At 32.9% G+C, this 20922-nt stretch overlaps 1 protein-coding gene across 4 annotated transcripts in view; it reads right to left on the bottom strand.

Moving 5' to 3' along the window:
* Positions 1-20922, bottom strand: part of LOC143252843 (extracellular sulfatase Sulf-1-like) — a 104264-nt gene that overhangs the window by 4970 nt on the left and 78372 nt on the right. For 3 of the 4 annotated variants that reach the window (XM_076505607.1, XM_076505609.1, XM_076505608.1), the window contains exons 14-17: positions 15646-15851; positions 14037-14179; positions 12416-12533; positions 11179-11221 (exon numbers count right to left, since the gene is read on the bottom strand). In XM_076505607.1, the coding sequence (XP_076361722.1) occupies positions 11179-11221; positions 12416-12533; positions 14037-14179; positions 15646-15851 (510 nt within the window). Of the gene's footprint in view, positions 1-8130; positions 8278-11178; positions 11222-12415; positions 12534-14036; positions 14180-15645; positions 15852-20922 lie in introns of those variants that run through there. The other variant, XM_076505610.1, reaches the window with a different exon arrangement.

Raw genomic sequence — 20922 nt, forward strand, 5'->3', positions numbered from 1 at the left:
CAACAAACAATGACAGAGTCACCTGATTTTAAATCATCTGTAAAAACTGGAATAGAATAATGGTACAAAAGATGTTTGGCAAACAGAAGACTGTACTTCTAATCAGGAGTGTTTGCCTTCCTCAAATGACTCAACAAAAAAGTGGGGATGGTAATGAACCATGATGTGATGGGCTGATCATTGAACTAAGTAATGTTGTCCAGTGACAGACCTAATTCATTCAACTGCACTTGGATACAAAGACCAATAGGAGGAATGGTAGACTGTCTATTGTGAAAGAACACAGCCCACCATGGATGAAGAATTGTATACTGTGGTAAGCACTGAAGCTTGGTATCATACTGTAAAAAATGTTTCAAATAGCAGAGGTGAAGAGAAGGTTTGCAAGACTCTACTTAGAATACAATTTCAAAAACACTTTATTCCTACCTAATCTCGCACACACCACAAATACACGGCATCCCCAAACCTTATAAACCCGATTGTCCACTACGACCAATAATGTCCACACATGAATTGTTTAATTAAAATCTTGGCAAATACATAGCAAGGGCATTCTCCAAATATGTAACATCAGGCAGCTCATTCAAAGACTTTTAATTTCAAGTCTAATCTTAATCAACTTAATCATAAAGTCTTAATGGCCAGTTTCAATGTTATATCCCTCTTTACAGAAGTTCCAACCGCTGAAGCCTGCAAGGTAGCCTTAGAACTCTAAATCTGAGACCCTAACCTATCAACAGACATTCCCACCAACCAATTGCAACCCTCATAGAATTCACCACGATGAAGACAAACTTCACGTTCAACAACCACAATTATATACAAAAAAATGGCCTAAGCATAGGCAACCCAGTATCACCAGTTCTAGTCAATATTTTTATGACACAAGTTGAAACACAAGCAATTAATACAGCATTACATCCTATACTGGTACAGATATGTAGGTGACATGATTGTGGGATTCACATCTACAGAACACACACTTAATTTTTTCAATCACATTAACTCTATACATTCGAACATGAACTTCACATGTGACCAGGAAGAAAGCAATCAAATATCATTTCTTAACCTCAAAATTACAAGAACCAATACACAATTTAAAACGGAAATCCACCAAAAAATCACCCATACTGGACTATACATTCCTTGGGACTTAGCACATGAAACAAAACAAAACCTCAACATACTAAGAAACCAAATAAACACAGCCATAAAACTATGCTCACCAGATAAAATTAATGATGAATTAGACAAAATAAAACAATACTTCATCAACATCAATAAGTTTCCTTCCTAAAACGTAGAAAACATTATACGTACACACCTAGACAGAAAGCAAAGTCAACTAACAGAAGTAAATATATCTCACAAATCAAAAAATCACGAAACCATATACTGCTGCATACCATATATTCCTGACATCAGCAGAAAAATAACCAACATTTGGCAAAAACTAGTAACAAAATATGACATTCCAGTTAATACCAAATTTATTCAAAAACCAGGCACAAAACTGAGGTCTATATTATGTAAAAACTACACTGACAAACACCACACCAACATTATTTATAAAATACAATGTCATAACTGCCATGACTTCTATATTGGAGAAACAAGTAGAAAAATGGAAACCAGATTCAAAGAACACAAAAAGTTACCTTCATACGTTTTCAAACACTGCAAACCAAATAAACACAACATAACCATAGAAAACACCCAAATACTATATAAAGAAACAAACATAAACAAATGCAAAATTAAAGAAGCCTTACTAAAACAACAAGTCAAGCCCAAAATAAACCAATACAAAGGAACACCTTTATATCTATAGTAATAAATATATCCAACATCTAAGCATGCCCTCTACATTCCTACACTCAATTACACAACCCTTTTCAAACATGTGGTCAGCTATTGGTCAGTTACCTCTTTCTTTCTTTGTGAACCTGATGATGACCAAAGAAGGTTGAAACATTGTTCACTCCTCTACATAGTTTTCTCTACCCATACAAAGTGTTTTTACACATATAGAGGAGATGATGGTTGTGATCTTAATCCAAGATTCCTTTTTTACTTTGACATTTGACCTGGGCACAGGCCTGTTGGAAATTAATGCCACTGTAAAGATTGGGATACCTGAAAAAGATCCCAGGCCCATTTTCCCCCTTTTGAGCCTTTCCATGCCTGCAGGCAGGCAAGAGATCCCCATGGACGATGATACCATGTCAATCATGTCGATGTTTAGGAGACAGAGTGAACAGCTGCTTGAATTATACAATCAGTTACTGATTTTTTGCTATCATTAATAGGTAAAAGACTAACAAGATCAAGATGAAGTTCTGAGAGAGTTCTGAATGAGAGCCAGTCAGCCTGCTCCAGTTTCTACCATGGCATTCACGTTCGATGGTATTGACTATGGTTAATCTCCTTCAAAATGATGAGAAAAATTATAACTGTCCTGGGGTTCCTTGTCAACCTTCCAAGAAAAATGATAAAAAGCAAAGGGAAATAGACAGATAGATCAGTAGCAACAAAAGACTGACTAGGTGCATGAAAATAAGTAAAAGAACCAGTATTGAAGAGAGAAATGTTGTGATCTGACAGTATAAGCTCTCAACAATATAAGTACCACCCCAAAGGGGACTGTATCCATTAAAGTCTCCTAAAATAAAAAAGGGAGATGGCAACTATTGTATGAGAGCACAAACTTCTGATCAATCACAAGTTTTTCTTGACAAATAAAGGGAACAAACAGTGATGGTATGATCCATGGAATTATGGATGGCTATAGTCTCCAAGGGTGTAATGAGTGTTACAGACAAGGCAGGAACATACTGGTCAACTAGCAGTGTCATGCCTCCATGAACTCATCCATCATACAAAAAGTCATTTCAATATAAGGAAAACTGCCAAAAGATTACAGTATTAGCAGATATCAGGAATGTTTTCTGTAAAGAGACACACACAGTTTTAATTTATCATAGTGGTCATTTTTATTTCAGTAGAGAACACCTCTGTTTGCAACTACAATGTTTTTCTTTTGAAAAAAAAAGATGTCTGTTGACCTGTATGGAACCTGCCCGATCATTACTAAGTATAGAGTCTGCAGAGATTGATACAAGCATTCACTGGTTACAACAGTGGGACAGAAACAGATATAGACATGACATATCAATTCATGCATCTATGTAGGGTAAAAGAATCTGATGGAAGCATGGAAAGATCTGCACTCCCACTGTAGCAGCGAAGTGTAATGCAGCAGCATACATCCAAGATGGAAGAGGAGACAACAACCTTTAATTCTTTTGAAAAGCAATGCTATTTACAGTCCACAAGCATTGTACCTATTTTTCCTTCACTCACTTAAGATAAAAAGTATTAAGGGGTGGAAATCACCACAATTGATGCAGTGAGGATCCAATTGACACTCATAGACATCACAGTTATTGTCACCACAACAAGCATATGTCAAACAACCATAATAAGATGCCTTATAATGTCCAAACCATTGATACTTGAAAATCTCTGAGAGGATTAAGAATATAAGACTGCACTTTATAGTTCAGATAATCTACCTTGACAGTGGAAGGAGTGTGTGGCAATGTAAACAACAGCACAAGAACATTGATAGGAAGCACAATTCCATTTTATAAGTGGATGTACATCACACAGCAGACACTCCTTAGTTGGATAAACCAGCCAGAATCTCCGACTCTGAAATGGTTATTAAATCCTTCTCAATGATAGCTTTTCATGAGGAATACAAAATGGCAAAGGGAGTAACCTTAACAAATGCATGCTCAATGGTTTTTGATTTTAGGAGGAGTTCACTGTGTTTTGATACAGATGTTTCCACCAGAATTAACTCCGAGCATAGCTTCTTCACTGACTTCAGAGAGCTAGCAAGCCTCTCTAATCCCTACTGAATAAAACAGGAAGCCATCTGCCATAAATATTTGTCAGATAAAGAATGAAAAGCAAAATACCGGTGCAAATTGGTGTGGTGACTGCTTTTCAGTCCTCTAAACAAGGTCACTTTCCTATTGGCAAGTTTGTTTTTTTTCATGTTCGGGTCACTGGCTGCAGGATCCATACAAAATAGAGGAATTTCAGTACCCACCTATGATGAAATCCTACAAGAGGATTCACTAAAATGCTAAAGTAAAGCACTGTATCCAAACATCAGCATAAGACACAATGTCCTCAACACCCATTGAGAACATCTAACATTGGTACTTAATTTGACTAGTTTAACAGAACCAGTCAAATGACCCTGGATAAGCCACCCAAAGGCCAAGGTCACCTGTATACAGAAATTTAAGGTCAAAGTGACGTATTAAAGTACCACTGACATAAATTAACCCATCAATGACATCCCTCAGCCACCAGGATCCTCTTCTCCTCTGCACAGGATGCCATGCACAGCAAATACTTGGATGAGTCCCAGAAGAGGTAAACTAAAGATATACAGAACCCTCCCTTGGAGGTCCCCTCACTACATACATGAATCCACCTCAAGGGATCAATGAGAGATGTTTGATAAATAAAGGAAAATCAGAAATTGAAGTACAAGTTTGAAAGATGATGACTATGTAATCTGCAGAGCCATTGATTTGTGTTTGCTTGATGGTAAATCTGTTGAGTTTTTTATTTTATTTACTTATTTACAGCAAAATAAAACATCCAGTATCCATTATCCTCACCCAACACAGAATCCTATAAGGAGACATGCTACATCCATGGTTTCCACACCTTGGACATATGAAAGTTCCTCATATTTTCCCTGACCATATCACCTATGCATGTAATTTATCAGTGAACTATAATAAACTCTGCCACTATGGAATTGGTGGATTATATTGACCTTGTAACCCCAAAGTGACCATCAGAGTTTACACACTAGTTATGAATGTGTTTTGTTAACCTTCACTAAATTAGGCAAGCTTTCAGTAACAATAAAAGTCTTTTGTAAACAAAAATCCAGATTTTTTAACCTTATTTTTGCTGACTTTTTTTTATGAATAAATAAATTCAGTCAATTTTGACTGCTGAGTGCAAATATTAAAAAATACTTTTCTTTATTTGAAAATTATCAAGTTCAATTTGCTTAATCTCTAAAACCACCTAAACAGTTAAACTTTTTTTTTCAATAAAACTTTGTTTTATCTAACCTAAATCTATATGCATTTGGTCAATTTATTGACTGATCTTCTGAACACCATAAAAAAAAATACTAAATCGACTTTTTTTTAAATGACTGAAGATTTAACAACAAATTACAATTGTTTATCCTGAATAGCTTAAAGCCCATAACAGTATACATTTTTTATACTTAAATTTCATTGTGTTATTGCCCTTTGAACTCTGATAAAACCATCACACAAGTGTAACTCACTTGGTGAACATGCAGATTCAATTACCATATCAAATTATGTATCTAACAGAATGCTCATGAGCATATTCATGAAGAATTTCTATTACTGTTGTTCATTATCTTGCCTAATCTAACTTTCTCACTTAAAAGTATCTAATTTTTCCATTTCAGTTATTTTTATATCAATGTGACAATAACATTAACAAATAATAAAAAAGTTTCTGTGATTGTTATTTTCTTACCGTAAACTGTTGTTAAAACCCAAACATACTTTTTTTTTTTCAAATACTGATGTTACTACTACTACACTATATTATTGAATTAAATAATGCACCTAAGAACACAGAATAATAACATTCACAAAGCAAACAATGTCCTGTAACTATTATAACTTTTTGGGCTTTCTACCAATGAGATAAAAGCCTTTATCAGAGAAAAACTTTCAAATTGGAGGTGGAATAGACAATTCTCTGTGCAAGAAACAACATAATATGAAATACCAGAAAGAACTATTGGCAATTTGTGAAAAAAGAATGAGAGGTGGACATGGTAAGTGGGTCTAATTTTCTGATTTTGGGTTCTGTAATCAAATAAGATTGAAGGTTAAAAAATTATGTTTGCTTCAGTTACATCTATATTGTGATAAATAATTTATGTTAAATTCTGTACTTTTCAGGAGGTGGTAAATAAAGTTTAGAAGAGGGAACACCTTGGAAGCAAATGTCACAGTTCTCATATTAAGGAAGATTAAAGATTTAAAACAAAATTCCTTATAAAATTAAAAACGTAAAATTATATATAATATTAAAATTTGATTTGTTAACTACACTTTGATGATACATTTATTTTTACTTCATGATAATACAGTAATATAATTAAATTTTGGCTGTAACTACAAAAAATCATGAAATATGCAGTTTGACCTGTCTTGAATGAGAGAATTAATAAGTGAAGTTGCAAAACGTTATTCATGTAGTTTTAATAAAGACAAACTAAGCTGTATATTAAGAATCAATGTTTACTTAAATATCATATTTCAAAGTTTCAATATGATTAGTCACATCATTTTTGATTTATTGATACTTTATCAGAACATATACAACAAAGGCAGTTTATCCATTTGTTTATGAATATGCATTCTGATCACATTTTTAATTTTAATCATGAGAACATCATTACAACATAAAAAACACTATGCATTTTAACATTTGTGATTATTGTGTTTCAACTTTTAATATGCAGAAGGAATGTGTTCAGTTTGGTAAAATGGAATATTCTTTAAGATGTATGCTTCCCAAATGTCAATGCTTAAAATAATATTTTCTGACATATGTACATTCCCAAAAATGTACAAAACATTCAGCTGTTAAGAGTACATTGCTGTAGACTCATATTTCCAACATCTCATAAAACTTGCATTCATTAACAAAATTATTCACTAATCCAGAGCATGATGTATTATTTTTGTATATGCTTTGAAACTGAGTTTTTTAAATTCACTGATACAAAACTTATGAAATCTTTGAACTAGTATGGCTAAGTTGTAAATTCTAATTAAAATACAGGACATTTCGTGGAATCAGGAGTTCTCATAAAACATCCTATTTCTGAATAGCAATTTGTTAAAGGCTTTTAGGCTGTAATAAAATGATCCTCTAAGACATTTAGAAAGATAAAATGAAGCCATATTCAAAGCTTTACACACCATTTACATGGAAACCTACTTACTGTTTATGTAATCTATTATGGTTTCCTTCCTACTCAATGACGATTAACAGTAAACAAAACGATCAATGTGGACAAAACAAAGCTTATATACAAAATATGTGTGCTGACATGCTAAATTACAAGCATTAACCTGTATGCAATTTTTTGCCCCTAATGATAATTTCATTTTTAACCATCTGTGCTCTTGAACCATTACTAGATTGCATAAAGTTCAGTAATTTTTCCTGGTTTTTATCAGTAAAGGAAAATTATCTGATGCTTCCCAGACCAGAAATGTGGAAGTATGAAATCCACAAACTTTTTCTAATTTCACTAACTACAAACTGCATTATGGGCAATATACCTAACTCTCAGTACCAGATATGATATTTACATGACCCACTGAATATACATGAACTAGCATCCAGTTGACCCTAACTACGATTGGCAAGCTGAATAACCCTATAGGAGCAATTCTAGAACCTCCCAACTAGAGGAATTCAGGGCCAAAATAAATCTTAACAATGACTCAAACATATAACCTAGGAGCCACTCAACCAGTAGGATTCTCTCTTCTTCACAGGTCACAATGCATGGTAAATGCTAAGTAGATGATTAAAATTTCATAAAGAGTAAAATATACAGGTAAAATCTTCCTTCTGATTTTTCTTCACCAAATACAGAAGTCAACATTAACCTTTTTGCTATGGACAGTTCATGACCTTTTGGAGAGTTGCATTAAAAATTAAACTATTATCATTGTATACAAATAAACTTGGCATAAAAAATTGTTAAATAATCAAATCTTAATATAAGTTTCAAGTTTCTTAATTTTTAGGAAATATTTTTTTTAAAATCTCCAGTCTTTGCTAATACAAGTTTTAGTTTTTTCTTTAGAACATGAATTTGACATAAAACTACACAAGGACTATCTGCACTAGCCTTCCCTAATTCAGCAGACAAAAACTAGAGTGAAGGCAACTAGTCAATCAATCATCACCCACCACCAACTCTTGGACTAATCCTTTACAATAAATAGTAGGATTGAGTGTTACATTATAATGCTCCTACAGCTGATAAAATGAGCACAGCTGGTTAGATGAGGATTCAAACCTGTGACCCACTGACTTGGTTGGTTGGTTGATTTAGTGTTTATGGCACAAAGCAGCTCGGCTATCTGCGCCAAAAGTCTGGTAAAAAAATAAACATGGTAAAATTCATAAAACAAGATGAAGGTAAAACAAAACAGCATTTAAAAACATAAATAGCATAAAATCAATGTTGACAACTAATCTACAATGTCAAGAGAGAAACCACAGCAAAAGAAGTTGTAAAGGACCACTGACTGGGAGTCAAGTACCTTAACCATCTGGCCAAGCTAGAATAAGAAATATAAAATTTGTTTTCTAGGTTTTCCCCCCTTTCTAAATAAATACCACCCCTCTGAAAAGAACTGAATTTAGCATAGGTTACTCAATTTAATGTAGATATTAGCCCTGAAGTTAAACGAGAGACTCAAATTCATATGCCACACCCATATTATATATTATACTGCTTTCAGTACAGAGAATTGTCTGTTTTGACTTAAACTTAAAATTGTCTTTCAGTCTTCAGATCAACATGTTTAAGAAGATAAGACTTAAAGCATGTATTCTAAAGTTAGAAAGCCAGAACAATTATGAGTTTTAAAACTTTGTGTGTATTTTGCATGTTATTATTCTCTTTTCTTATCACATTGTTAAAGTAAATAAAAATTTAGTGCACTAGTACCATTAGTATGAAAAAGTAGGCTTCAATTTCATCAACAGCCAACAGTAAAAAACAAGAGGACTATTTCTTGTTTCTCATGTATGTTCTTTAAAAGTAGCTAAAATGTAAAAATTAGACATTTATTACATTAGATAAGGTAAGATAATTAATAACAAAAATCCTTTACAAGTTATGCTTGTGCATTATCTAATTCAATATGACAACTACAGCTACACATTTGAAAGTGATTTACAGCTTGCATGGCAGAATTCTAAGTTATATTTGGGTCAATGAATTAATAAATCAATAAAATTAAGTATAAACATATTTATACTAATATGAACTTTGAGTTACTTAGAATAAATAATTGTAGTACCCAGTTACAATTTACAGTGATTCAAGAAGAAAACAGGCAAATTTAGTTGTTTTTTTAATGGTGTTTAGAAGGTTGATCAAATCAACTGAATGCACATATAATTAGAATAGAGAAAACAGTAAATGAAATATATAAAGTTTTATACAAAAACGTTTGATATTTATTTAGAAGCTTTCAGAAATTATGAAATGAGATTGACAATTTTCAGATATGTAAAGTATTTTAATATTAACATGAAAATTACTTTGCACTTGAAGCAGTCAACATTGACTGTATTCAGACAATTTTTTTCTAGTAAAAATATCTGACTAAAAATCTACTTTTTTTTTGGGGGGGGGACACCTTATAATGCTTTTCTCAAAGCTTGTCAAATTTTGTAAAGATAAACAGAACATGTTAAATGGTATAGTATGAAAACTATGATAGTCACTTTCGGGGTTATGAACTCGGAAACATTGACCAAGCTTATAGCAAGACATTTTAGTGGTCTTTACTATGTATAAGGACAGTACTCCTGACTGGCTTCGGATATGGTTTTTGAAGTATCTTGTTCAGATGCTCTGCCTCATTTGAGAACACTGAAGACTGACATCTATGCTTTATATCATTTAACAAACTTCTGATACAAGTATTGTTCTTTGAAAAGGGCTGTTATCTTTCTTTTCATAATTCTTCTCTGCTGCCATTAAACTTTGAAATAGAAATTTTCTATAAGCCAAATATACAAGGGTAAAAGTATAATTTGTGGTACTACAACATACATCTTTGATGAAATGCCATTTCATTAACATATTCAACTTATTCTTAAGTCTATTAGCCCTTTATTTTTGTAATAATTATAAAAAAATAAAGCAAGTTTTACAACTTAAGTCTTGTTGTGATGGGAAAAATTGAAGAGATTTGTTTCTCAACATTTCATTTGGTTTCTTTATGCACAACATTCAATCAACTCAATGTTTTATATTCAAGATGCTTCTCCGAGTTTAATAAATCAGTTAAAGATATGTATTGCATGTACAGAAATGGCTTGATGGGGTGAAATTTGATGTCAAACACTTTATAAAAGTATCTATTTTTTTAACAGTATGTTTTATATTAGAGTATGTTAGTTTTATTTGTCATGTTAGTCTACATATCTTCAACAGTTATTAACATGTTTTATGGCATCATGATTTTTTTTTTTTGTTCAACAAATGCCAAACTTGTATATGTAAATTGCTGACCACATATAAATAGCTGTCACACAACTGGCTTTAGATTTATTGTTTTTTCTTGACATTCTTCCAGGGAATGTCTCAGCCACTACTTGACAAAAAAGTACTTCTCAGCAACATTTCCTTGAATTCCCCTTTAATGTTTTTTTATCATCAAAGTGATACACTAATCTTAGATTATCAGAAAACTTCATAAATATGTAGTGGACTTTAATTTATCACTATACATTAATGCACCTTCCTATTTTATTAGAACTTCCAATAAAAATTGTTTGGCCAAATTGTTAACTAAAAATTTATCCTTTTTTAAACAGTTTTAGTCATTTCTTTGTATTTTCATATTTTGTCATGCTATAACTGCAAATATTTGTTATTTGTATTTTGAGTGATTGTATATTGTAAGTTTTGACATTGTTTCTTTTTTCTCTCTTTCTTATCCACTTTTTCCTTTTTTGTTATAAAATTGTCTTATGTTTCATAAATAAGTAAAAAAAATCATAATTTATTGCTGAAACACAGCAATGATCATTGCCATGTTAAAGTAATAAGCAAATGTCCTTGCATATTTTGCAACATACAGAAAACTAAACATTTGAAAATTAAGTGACTATAATATTACACCAATAAAAAATTTAAATATTTTTGTTCTTTCTAGTTATCATAGATTTTAATGCATGCTCTAATTTATGTACCAATGGCACTTCTAGAAGTCACTATTTGAAATAATACAAAATATTTCCAGAATTCCTTACCATGAAGAAAAAACAGGAATGCTACCTTTACTTTCTCCTTCACCTGCATGAATGAAATAAACAAATTATATAAGTTGTTTCAATTGTTAGAAAGTATTTTTTTAGATTTAAACTACTTCAAAAGTATTGTAAAATATGCAAAAACCAAGTGTAATTAAGGAATTGTTTAACTAATGAAAGACTGTTTGCTTATCTTCTACACAATTAATTTTTGAGTTCTCTAAAACTGGATCAATAAGGATGGTACACAAAATGATTTACCACATTAAGCTTTAAATGTGCAAATAGAGAAACAAGTTATTAACTAATGCAGCCTCATAAAAATAGTGTCAAGGAATCTCTCATTATTCATCAGTCAAAATCATCAAAACATCTACTGTAAGTGTAATAAAAAATATAAACTTTACCCTTTTCATGCAAGACAGACAAAATCACACACACACACACACACACACACACAAATAACACTTAAAATTTATGAAATAAAATACTGTCAAGATCTTCATGAATTACTATTTAAAAATTATCCATCTTTATCTAATCTTTCAATCTAAAATCTTATCACTAAAATATTTTGATTTTAGTTAATGTCCTATGCCTGGGTGTTTGTGAATGCAGTTTTAAACAAAGTTCAAAACTGAAATTTTGACGTGATTTTTGCCAGGAAGTAATGAATAAGTATGTTGCATAATTGCACACAAGAGGGAATCTAACAGTGACATAAACCTAATTTTCAATAAGATGGGCTAAGTAATGATTTTAGTAGTGTAGTTGTTAGGGTATGGACCCATACAAATAAGTTAGCTTAGTTCCACTATGAATGTAACTGATATTTGGATGAAAATTAAAAACACTTCCTTATTACTGTTTTATGATACTAAACATGAATATTTTATTCCTATCATATACTCTAACTGCTGCAGTAATAGTTTCAAAATAAAAAAATTCTGGAAATATTACTACAAAGCACTTGCACGTACACACACAGTTGTCATTGATGTAGTACGTACAGCAGTAGCACGTATACCTGATTTTTTAAATCTTTTGGGAATAGAGAGCTAGGCATACAAACAGGATATTATTTTTAAATGACAACAGTTTTCTCCTCATGTAATGTATGTTTAACTAAAAATGGTATTTTCATCAATTAAAAAAGAAACAAAAGTGATAGAAAATTCTCTGAAACATCCCACACACAGGAATACATATCAACTTCAGTTTTAAAGATATGCAATACCTGATAATCTTGAAGTTACAAAACATTCCTGAGCTCCTTTACACCTCCTGAGTTTATTTAACTGCTGTCTCATATCTTGTAGTTCAAAATATTCTAAGTTGTAAACAGCATTTGTTAACTACATGGAAAATTAGAAAATTGAAATTTCATTAAGATGAAATAGTTTAAAGTTTAAAATATACAATCTTTTAGATGGATTTATAGGCAATTAATTATTACACTATCAGTATACGCTTTTCTTTGTGTAATATTACAATTCGATGGATTCCACATAGAAAGTTACCTTGCTACATGGTGCATTTTAAAATTATTTCTATGTTTGTAGCCATATTTAAACAGTCTTAAATGGTGGAATATTTTAGTTTGAAAACCTTCCATTGGTGAAATCCATTGACTATTTCCTCTAATCTAATGGTTCATAACCATAATAAAAATTACATTTCAACTTAATCCAAATCAAACAATAAGATGTTCATGTAATTTTGTGATGCAACTAACACTTCAACCATTATGTTATCTGTTGTAGTTCAGCTAACCTGATGAAACCTGAAATTGGAGGAAAGGCACCTCATTGCCACTGAATACAGCAGATATACTGTGGTTGTCAATTGTTAAGCATACTTCATTTCCACTCTCACTTACTTAAATTAGGTGACAATTATTTGCCTACCTCTGGCCTGTGAAATTGTTAAGTACTCTAAAATTTGCCCTACATTTACTTAAATTGTGAAGATAACAATACACTTAAAATATCAATAATGACAATAACCATATTTATAAACTGATATTCAAATATTTATAAAAATGGATAAAATATTCAATTCTTTAAGAATAACATGTGACCTTAACATCACAGCATATAGTTAGTATTCTGAAAAGTGGAAGTCTGAGCCAACATTTAAGTATTTTCATGTTGAAAAGTGCAACACTAATGTTTGGGAAATATATTACACTTGTCATGTCGCAATAACAAGGCTTGGGCTGAAATATTAAAGTTCTTAAATTGTTCTGTCACAGGAATGGAAAATATAATTTCAACTGCAATTACAAATCTATGTTTTGTTATTAAATTTGTAAATCTTTACTAATTTTTCAGGGATCTCATTTGAGAAATATAACAAAATATTGTCTCCTTTTACACTTCTTACTAAAATCTTGCTTTCTTTGTCTACTCTAGCTAAATCACTTTAAAAAAAAGTATTCCTGCACTGAATGAAGAATATCCTTAACAAGGACTAATGGAAGAAAAACTACAGAAATACCTTTTATGTACATTTTAAACTTGGAATGCCTATAAGAGCTAATAATGAATTGGAAAGCTTACATATGTATGTACATGACAAATGTATGTTTTTTCCCATTGCCAAGTTTCTTTTTATAGGTTTTGGTGTGACTTGCAGCATATTAAACACAGTAATAAGATAACCATACACTGACAAGCATTAAAAACTTTATATATATACAGAAAAAAGTAACCCTATACAACAAAAATTAAGAACAGAATAGTAAAGGAAAACTGATACTGGGCTAAAAGTACAAAACCAATATACTAACTACAATCCATATACAGGAAGTACTTTACAGTTGAAGAAAAACAAAGAGAGCTTATAGTTTTCAGTACCTGATATGGATCCATTTTCAAATCAAAATACATGATAAATCCTGTGATGAACTCACAGTAAAGGAAGTTGTGAGAAGCATTAATGGTCCGCAAACACCAGTATGTATTGTTGTTTGAGTTCTGACAGAAACAAAAAGGGCCATCTGTTGGAAAAAAATCCATTTTTAAAAAACTTCAGAAGTTATGTTAGTGTTATTATTCTGGAGATAAAATAACACATGTGAATAATGAAAAATACTCAAGTCAATATTAATTTGTTCCTGACTTTATGTTGCTAGATACGTAAAAAGGATAACAATATCAAGAAAAAGAAAAAAGGAGTTTGAGAGATCTTTTTTCTTTAACATTTTCCAGTTGCTTTTTTAACAGTTCAAAACATTAAATCTTTATTTTATTAAAATATTAAATTTGAAATTACAGCCACAACATTATTTTATACAACTTTCAATCATATATCTTAATTCACCAAAAGTTAACACTGTCATCTAATTAAAAACAAAAACATGAATTCATGATGTTTTCAACTGATTAAAATACATAAAAACAAAATTTTCATTAGTTTATAAATTATTAATTTATAATTAAACACCCCTCTGAAGAAAAAGTTAATTTATTCATTCATAACAAGTGAATGATACAATTTCTCCAGAAAAATAATTGTTATTAATGACACTGTCTTAAAATAACCAAGTTATTTAATAATCATACTGGCACATCTGTTGAGTATTCTTTCCAGTTTTAAAAAGCATTTGTGATAAATAAATAAAAAGCCCTTCAAGAATGATAAAACATTTGTTTTTAAATGTTCATGCAAAACTACTCAAGGACTAGATTAGAGAAGCATTAATCAAACCACGGGTTGTGGCCCAAAACTGGATTGTAAGAATGTATGAAAGGGTCATGAACAGAGTTTTAAAATAGGCAATTATTTATATAATAAGCTACATGTTTTCACTTCAAATGTAAATTGGTTCAGGGTTAAAAATAGTTGAGAATCACTGGAGTAGAAGGAAGGCAGCAAGTTAACACCACTCATCATCAACTGTTGGGCTACTCTTTACCAACAAATAGTGGGACTGACAATCACATTATAATGCCTGCACAGGTAAAAGAGTGAGTAGGTTTAGAATGGTAACTGAACATGAGACCCTCAGATCATGAGTCAAGTGTCATAACCACCAAATAAATTTACAATCCCATGTCATTTTTTACCTTAAGCCCATGCAATACATTTTTAACACCTGAATTTACAAGCATTTTGCAACTTCACATTTAATAGTTTACCTTTGATAATTGGGTCATTAACAAATCCACAATAAATAATATGTTAGAAGGTACATTGTTGTTGTTTTTTTATCAGTAAAAAAATAAATAATTTAATCAATGACCTTTGTTTTCACACTGACCTTATCTCATTAACATTTTCAGCCACAATCCTTTTATATTGATTATTTTTAATACATATAAAAATATATTAAATTATACAACACCATTCAAATCCTTACATTTTTGAATGAAAATGGATAATATGTTTAAAATCAACTTATTTTATATTTCCCTTAATTTTCCATTTTTATTATACCTAGTATTTAATGTTTTTTATTCTTACATGTCCAGTATGGTGGAGTTTTCCAATGATCATTATTGTGTGTGAAACAGTTCATCTTGTCAGTATTACAATCAAATCCCTTGTATTTGGCCTTACGTCTATTCTCTTTTTCTTTCTGTTTTGAACGAGCCTCCTTTATACGTTGTCGAGCAAGTTTTCTTAGCTCACGTTGTTCTTGTTTCCATGCCTTTTGTTTCTGATGTCCACTTGATAAAATAAAATGTATGTTTTAATTAACAGCAAACATTTTTATTGGACATGCAGTAACAGACAATGCATTTATAAACAAATATTAATACAAATAGCCACAAGCAACAGTTACATTTTAATTTCATGCTCAGTGTTTCAGTTTCAAATGCAAAGCACAAAAACATAAAAGCAATGAAACACTACACCATAAATGTGTAAACATTTATAACTGATACAGTTATTACTTTCATCAATATAAATTATAAAAGATACTTATATCATCTAAACCAGTGTTTCTCAACTACCAGCCCAGGGACAGGTGCCAATCTGCCAAAATATTCATATGCAAATCAATATTTTTTTTGTACTTGCATTTTATTTATCTGCAACAGTTTAAGGAAGCAAGCACACTGGTCCCTGATATTGAAAAGGTAAAGAAATCTTGACCTAAACTACCCAGTGATCAAACTGTTTTAATGTCTAATCTGGGAATAGCCTATAGCAAAATTAATGAAATATGATACAGATTGTTTTTTTATTTCTTATTAACAGTTTCTCAACAGTTTCATAATTTTACTATTTTCAGAATTTTCTAATTTTTAATGTTGGAAAAACTGTATTAGCTTTATAATTGAAATACATGTACTTACAGCTGTTCTGATGAAAACAGCTACTAAATAGTTACCAATCAGAGTGAAACTGTTACAGTATGCTATTAGCACACTATTATGATTATATCTTATAGCCAAATAATTTTTATTAGATTTTGTACATAAAGGTAAAGATCATACTCAGTATAATTGTGTTATGGAGCTTATATTTATTTACAGGATAAAATTTTTTATGATGCAACATGCAATTTCCACTGACTAGAGCACAGCAAAGCTTTGATTATTCCTCTATTTAGACAGAACTAAGATTTTACCAACGAGTACATAACTTAAATCAACTTTTTTAAGGAAAGATTCAAATGTTTAACCAACTGAATTCTAATTTTTAACCATACAAAAGTAAAAAAATATTCAGTAATCTAAGCTTTAACAATGCACATTTGTTTAAATTAAATATCTACCCAAGAGGTAGTGATGGAATAACACAAATAGATAGAAAAGTAAGTGACAGATCATTCAATCATGAGAAGTATAATTATAATGTTGAAAAAATTTCAAAACAATGTTCTAATCCCATTAATTTCATAAATAGTAGCTTTAGTGTAAGGTGGCTTTATAACATTATCCATTCTAAAAGATAAAGTTAAGACATCAGCACAAATAACTATGTAATTAAAATTCACAAGTAGATGAACTGTGTCAAATATATTTTATAAATAATAACAAAAAACTTAAAAAATGAATAGAATTGGTTGGTTGGTTGATTTAGTGTTTGATGGCACAAAGCAGCTAGGCTATCTGCACCAAACATCTAGTAAAAAGGTGAAAATAAAGTAAATGTAGTAAAATTCATAAAAGGAAATGAAGGTAAAACAAAACAGCATTGAAAAACATAAAAAACATAATACCGATGTTGACACCTAGTCTACAATGTTAAGAGAGAAAGCAAAGTAAGAGAAGTTGTAAAAGACTTTCTGTTGCATAATGGTAATGATCATAACCCACCAGGAAGACTAACCGGTAAGTACAAGAACCACCATCAGTCACCTGAAGTTGGCCTTTCCAGTCCTAGTTGTGGGTTATGTGTCATTATGGCCAGTATCAAAAAGTGAAGTAATAAAAGTGTCAAAAGACATGCAGCAAAATTGTAATAACAACTCGCCAGGGCAACTAATGGGTAGTTCAAGCAGCAGCATTAGTCACCTGAAGTTGGCCTTTCCAGTTCTGGTGTCGAGTTATTTAATGTCATGGCCATTTTCCAATTTCAAATCGAACTAGAGAGATTGAGACTCTTAAAAGAGAACCACAATTAAAAAGGTGTAATGAATAAATATCAAACACTTAAATGACATTAAAAAGATTAATGGCCATTAAAAAACTAAAAACTTTATCAAGGTAGACAGTGTCACCATCACCAATAACACTGTCTAATGTTACAGACAAACCTTTGGACAGAACATGTTTAAAATAGTGTCTTCATTGAGAGTCGTAACGATGGCAAGAAAGTAAAATGTGGCTTATTGTGATTTGAGTGTTACACAAACTACACACTGGTGCATCAGTTCCAGATAAAAGAAAACGATGAGTTAAAAATCTGTGACCAATGTGTAGTCTAGTTAGAACAACTTCCTCTTTCCGAACCTTACGGAAGCTGGATGGCGGAAGTGCAATATAGGGTTTTATTTGGAAAAGCTTGTTGTCGCGTTGCTCACTCCAAGTTGACTGCCAGCTGACATGGAGCTGAGCCTTGAATACAGGACCATAGTCCATGTATGGTATAGGCACAGTGGTGATAGTGCCAGAGCAGATAGATTTAGCTGCCATGTCTGCAAGCTTATTCCCGCGAATACCAATGTGGCCTGGTATCCAGCAAAACTGGATAGAAGCAGATGTTAATGAGAAATGGGCCAGTCAGTTTTAAATATCAGCAAGAACAGAGTGTAAGCCAATGTGAAGCGATTCCAGGGCGAGTAGAGAACTAAGCGAGTCAATATAAATAGTGCAGTTGGAGTATTGCTCAGCTTCAATATGATCCAAGGCAAGAGAAATGGCATACAGTTCAGCAGTGAACAAAGAAGCTGTAGAGGGGATTCTGCATGCAACCACCAAACAGCAACAAACCATGGCAAAGCCCACAGAGTTACCTAATTTGGAACCATCCGTATAAATTGGAATGGAAAGATTGTTCGAAAGATGTTCAGTAAATAAAAGACAGTACTTCCATCTAAGGGCTGTAATAAGCCATGATGGGATGGGCTGACCAGTAAATTCTGCAATGTTATCCAAGGACAGACCCAAGTCATCCAATTGCACCTGAACGCGAAGGCCAAAAGAAGCAATGGGAGATCATCTGTTCTGAAAATGTATGGCCCACCGAGGAAAGAAAACACAATCCCAGGTGGGATGCTTTTGTAAGAAACAAAGTTTCAAAGAATATAGTAAAGACAGTTGCAAACGGCATAGATGCAGAGAAGGTTCATGAGATTCTACGTATAAGCTCAGAACTAAGGAGGTGCGGAAAGCCTCAGTACAGAGTCGAAGTCCTTGATGATGAATGGGGTCCAGCATCTTTAAGGCTGAGGGTCTGGCAGAGCTATAGACCATTGATCCATAGTCGAGTTTCAATCAAATACGAGCACGATATATCTTTAACATAGAACATCAATCTGCTCCCCAACTGGTGGTAGAGAGGACACGGAGGATGTTCAATGCTCCTGTGCATTTGACCCATAGCTGCTTTAAGTGTGGTATAAAGGTCAGCTTACAGTCAAAGATAAGCCTCAAGAACTTGGTCTCAGGGACCTCTGGCAGTGAAACTTCACTGATACAAAGTTCAGGATCAGGTTGAATACCACATTGGCGGCAAAAGTGCATGCAAACGGTTTTAGAAAGAGAGAAATAAAAGCCGTTCCCTGTGGTCCACTTCAGTACACAATCAAGGGCAGTTTGTAGTTGCCGATTAATATATCTCATGTTCGATGACTGACACGAGATGTGAAAGTCACCGACATAGAGCCTGTTTACAACAGTGAAAGGGAGTTGTTCAGTGATGGCATTAATCTTTAGACTGAAAAGTGTGACACTCAAAACACAACCCTGAGGGACCCCAAGTTTCTGTACAAAAGAACGAGAAAGTGTCGAACCCACACAAACTTGAAATATCCTGTCCATTAAAAAAGTTTTAATAAAAATGGGTAAATGGCCACATAACCCATATATACGAGAGGTCTCGCAAAATGCCATACCTCCATGTTGTGTTATAAGCCTTCTCAATGTCAAAGAATATTGATACAAATGTTGTCGTTTGAGAAAGGCTTCTCTGATTGATGTTTCAAGTCGAATTAGGTGGTCCACGGTAGAGTGCTGTCATCAGAACCCACACTGGGTGGGCAAGAGGAGGTTGTTTGATTCGAGGAACCAAACAAGACAAGTATTAATTATCCTCTCTAAGGTCTTACAAAGACAGCTCATCAAAGCAATTGGTCAGTAGTTTGAATGAATCTTGGGATCTTTCCCAGGTTAAGAGAAAGGTAAGATAATAGCCTGGCACCAGGCATTAGGAAAAACATTCTCCTGGCAGATCTGGTTAAAAACAAATAAAAGAATATCAAGAGAAGCAGGAGAGAGATAGTGCAGCATGTCATAGTGTACATCATCAGGTCCAACAGATGTACTGCCAGACTGATGAAGGGCCATTTTCAGTTCCACCAGTGTAAAGGGATGATTATAGTCAAAGAGACAGTTCGAAAGGAAAGAGGTGAACGCTCCGCCCGAATCTTGATGGCCAAGAAGGTGGAGGAACAAGCAGAAGTGCTAGATACCCAGCAAAAGCTTTCACCTAGAGTATCGGCAATGCTCCGGACATTAGCTTCCTCTTGGCCATCAGAGAGTAAGATTGAGAGGGGAACAGAATTGTTGAACCCTGTCCCATATGACCTTGGAACTGGTGGTAGAAGATATGCTAGTTGTAAACTTAATCCAAGATTCCTTCTGGCTTTGACGTCTTACCCACCAAGCATGTGCATGGGCTCATTGGAAAGCAATGCGGTTTGAAAGTGTGGGCTATCTACGGAAAGTATCCCAGGCCCATTTTTGAGCCTTCTGCTCCATGTAGCAGGCAGGATTCCACCACGGACGAGGATATCATGGAAAACATGTCAAGGTTTTTAGGAATACACTGAGCAACTGCCACACAGTTGTCTATTGATGGCTGACTGACAATGGCAGGATCAAGTTCTGCGAGAGCAGTGAAAGTGGATTAGTCTGCCTGATCCAGCTTCCACCGGGGCACGCGGGTAGGGTGGCGTCGACCACGGCCAGTCTCTCTCAAAAGTATAGGAAAATGATCACTGCCTTGTGGGTTATTGTCAACCCTCAATGAAAAATGGGAGAATAATGAAGGGGAGCAAACTGAGAGAGATCAATAGTGGTAAAGAACTGACTAGGTGCGTGAAAATAAGTGGAAGAACCAGTATTG

The sequence above is a fragment of the Tachypleus tridentatus genome, chromosome 6 (assembly GCF_004210375.1).
Source record: "Tachypleus tridentatus isolate NWPU-2018 chromosome 6, ASM421037v1, whole genome shotgun sequence".
NCBI classification, from domain to species: Eukaryota; Metazoa; Arthropoda; class Merostomata; order Xiphosura; family Limulidae; genus Tachypleus; species Tachypleus tridentatus.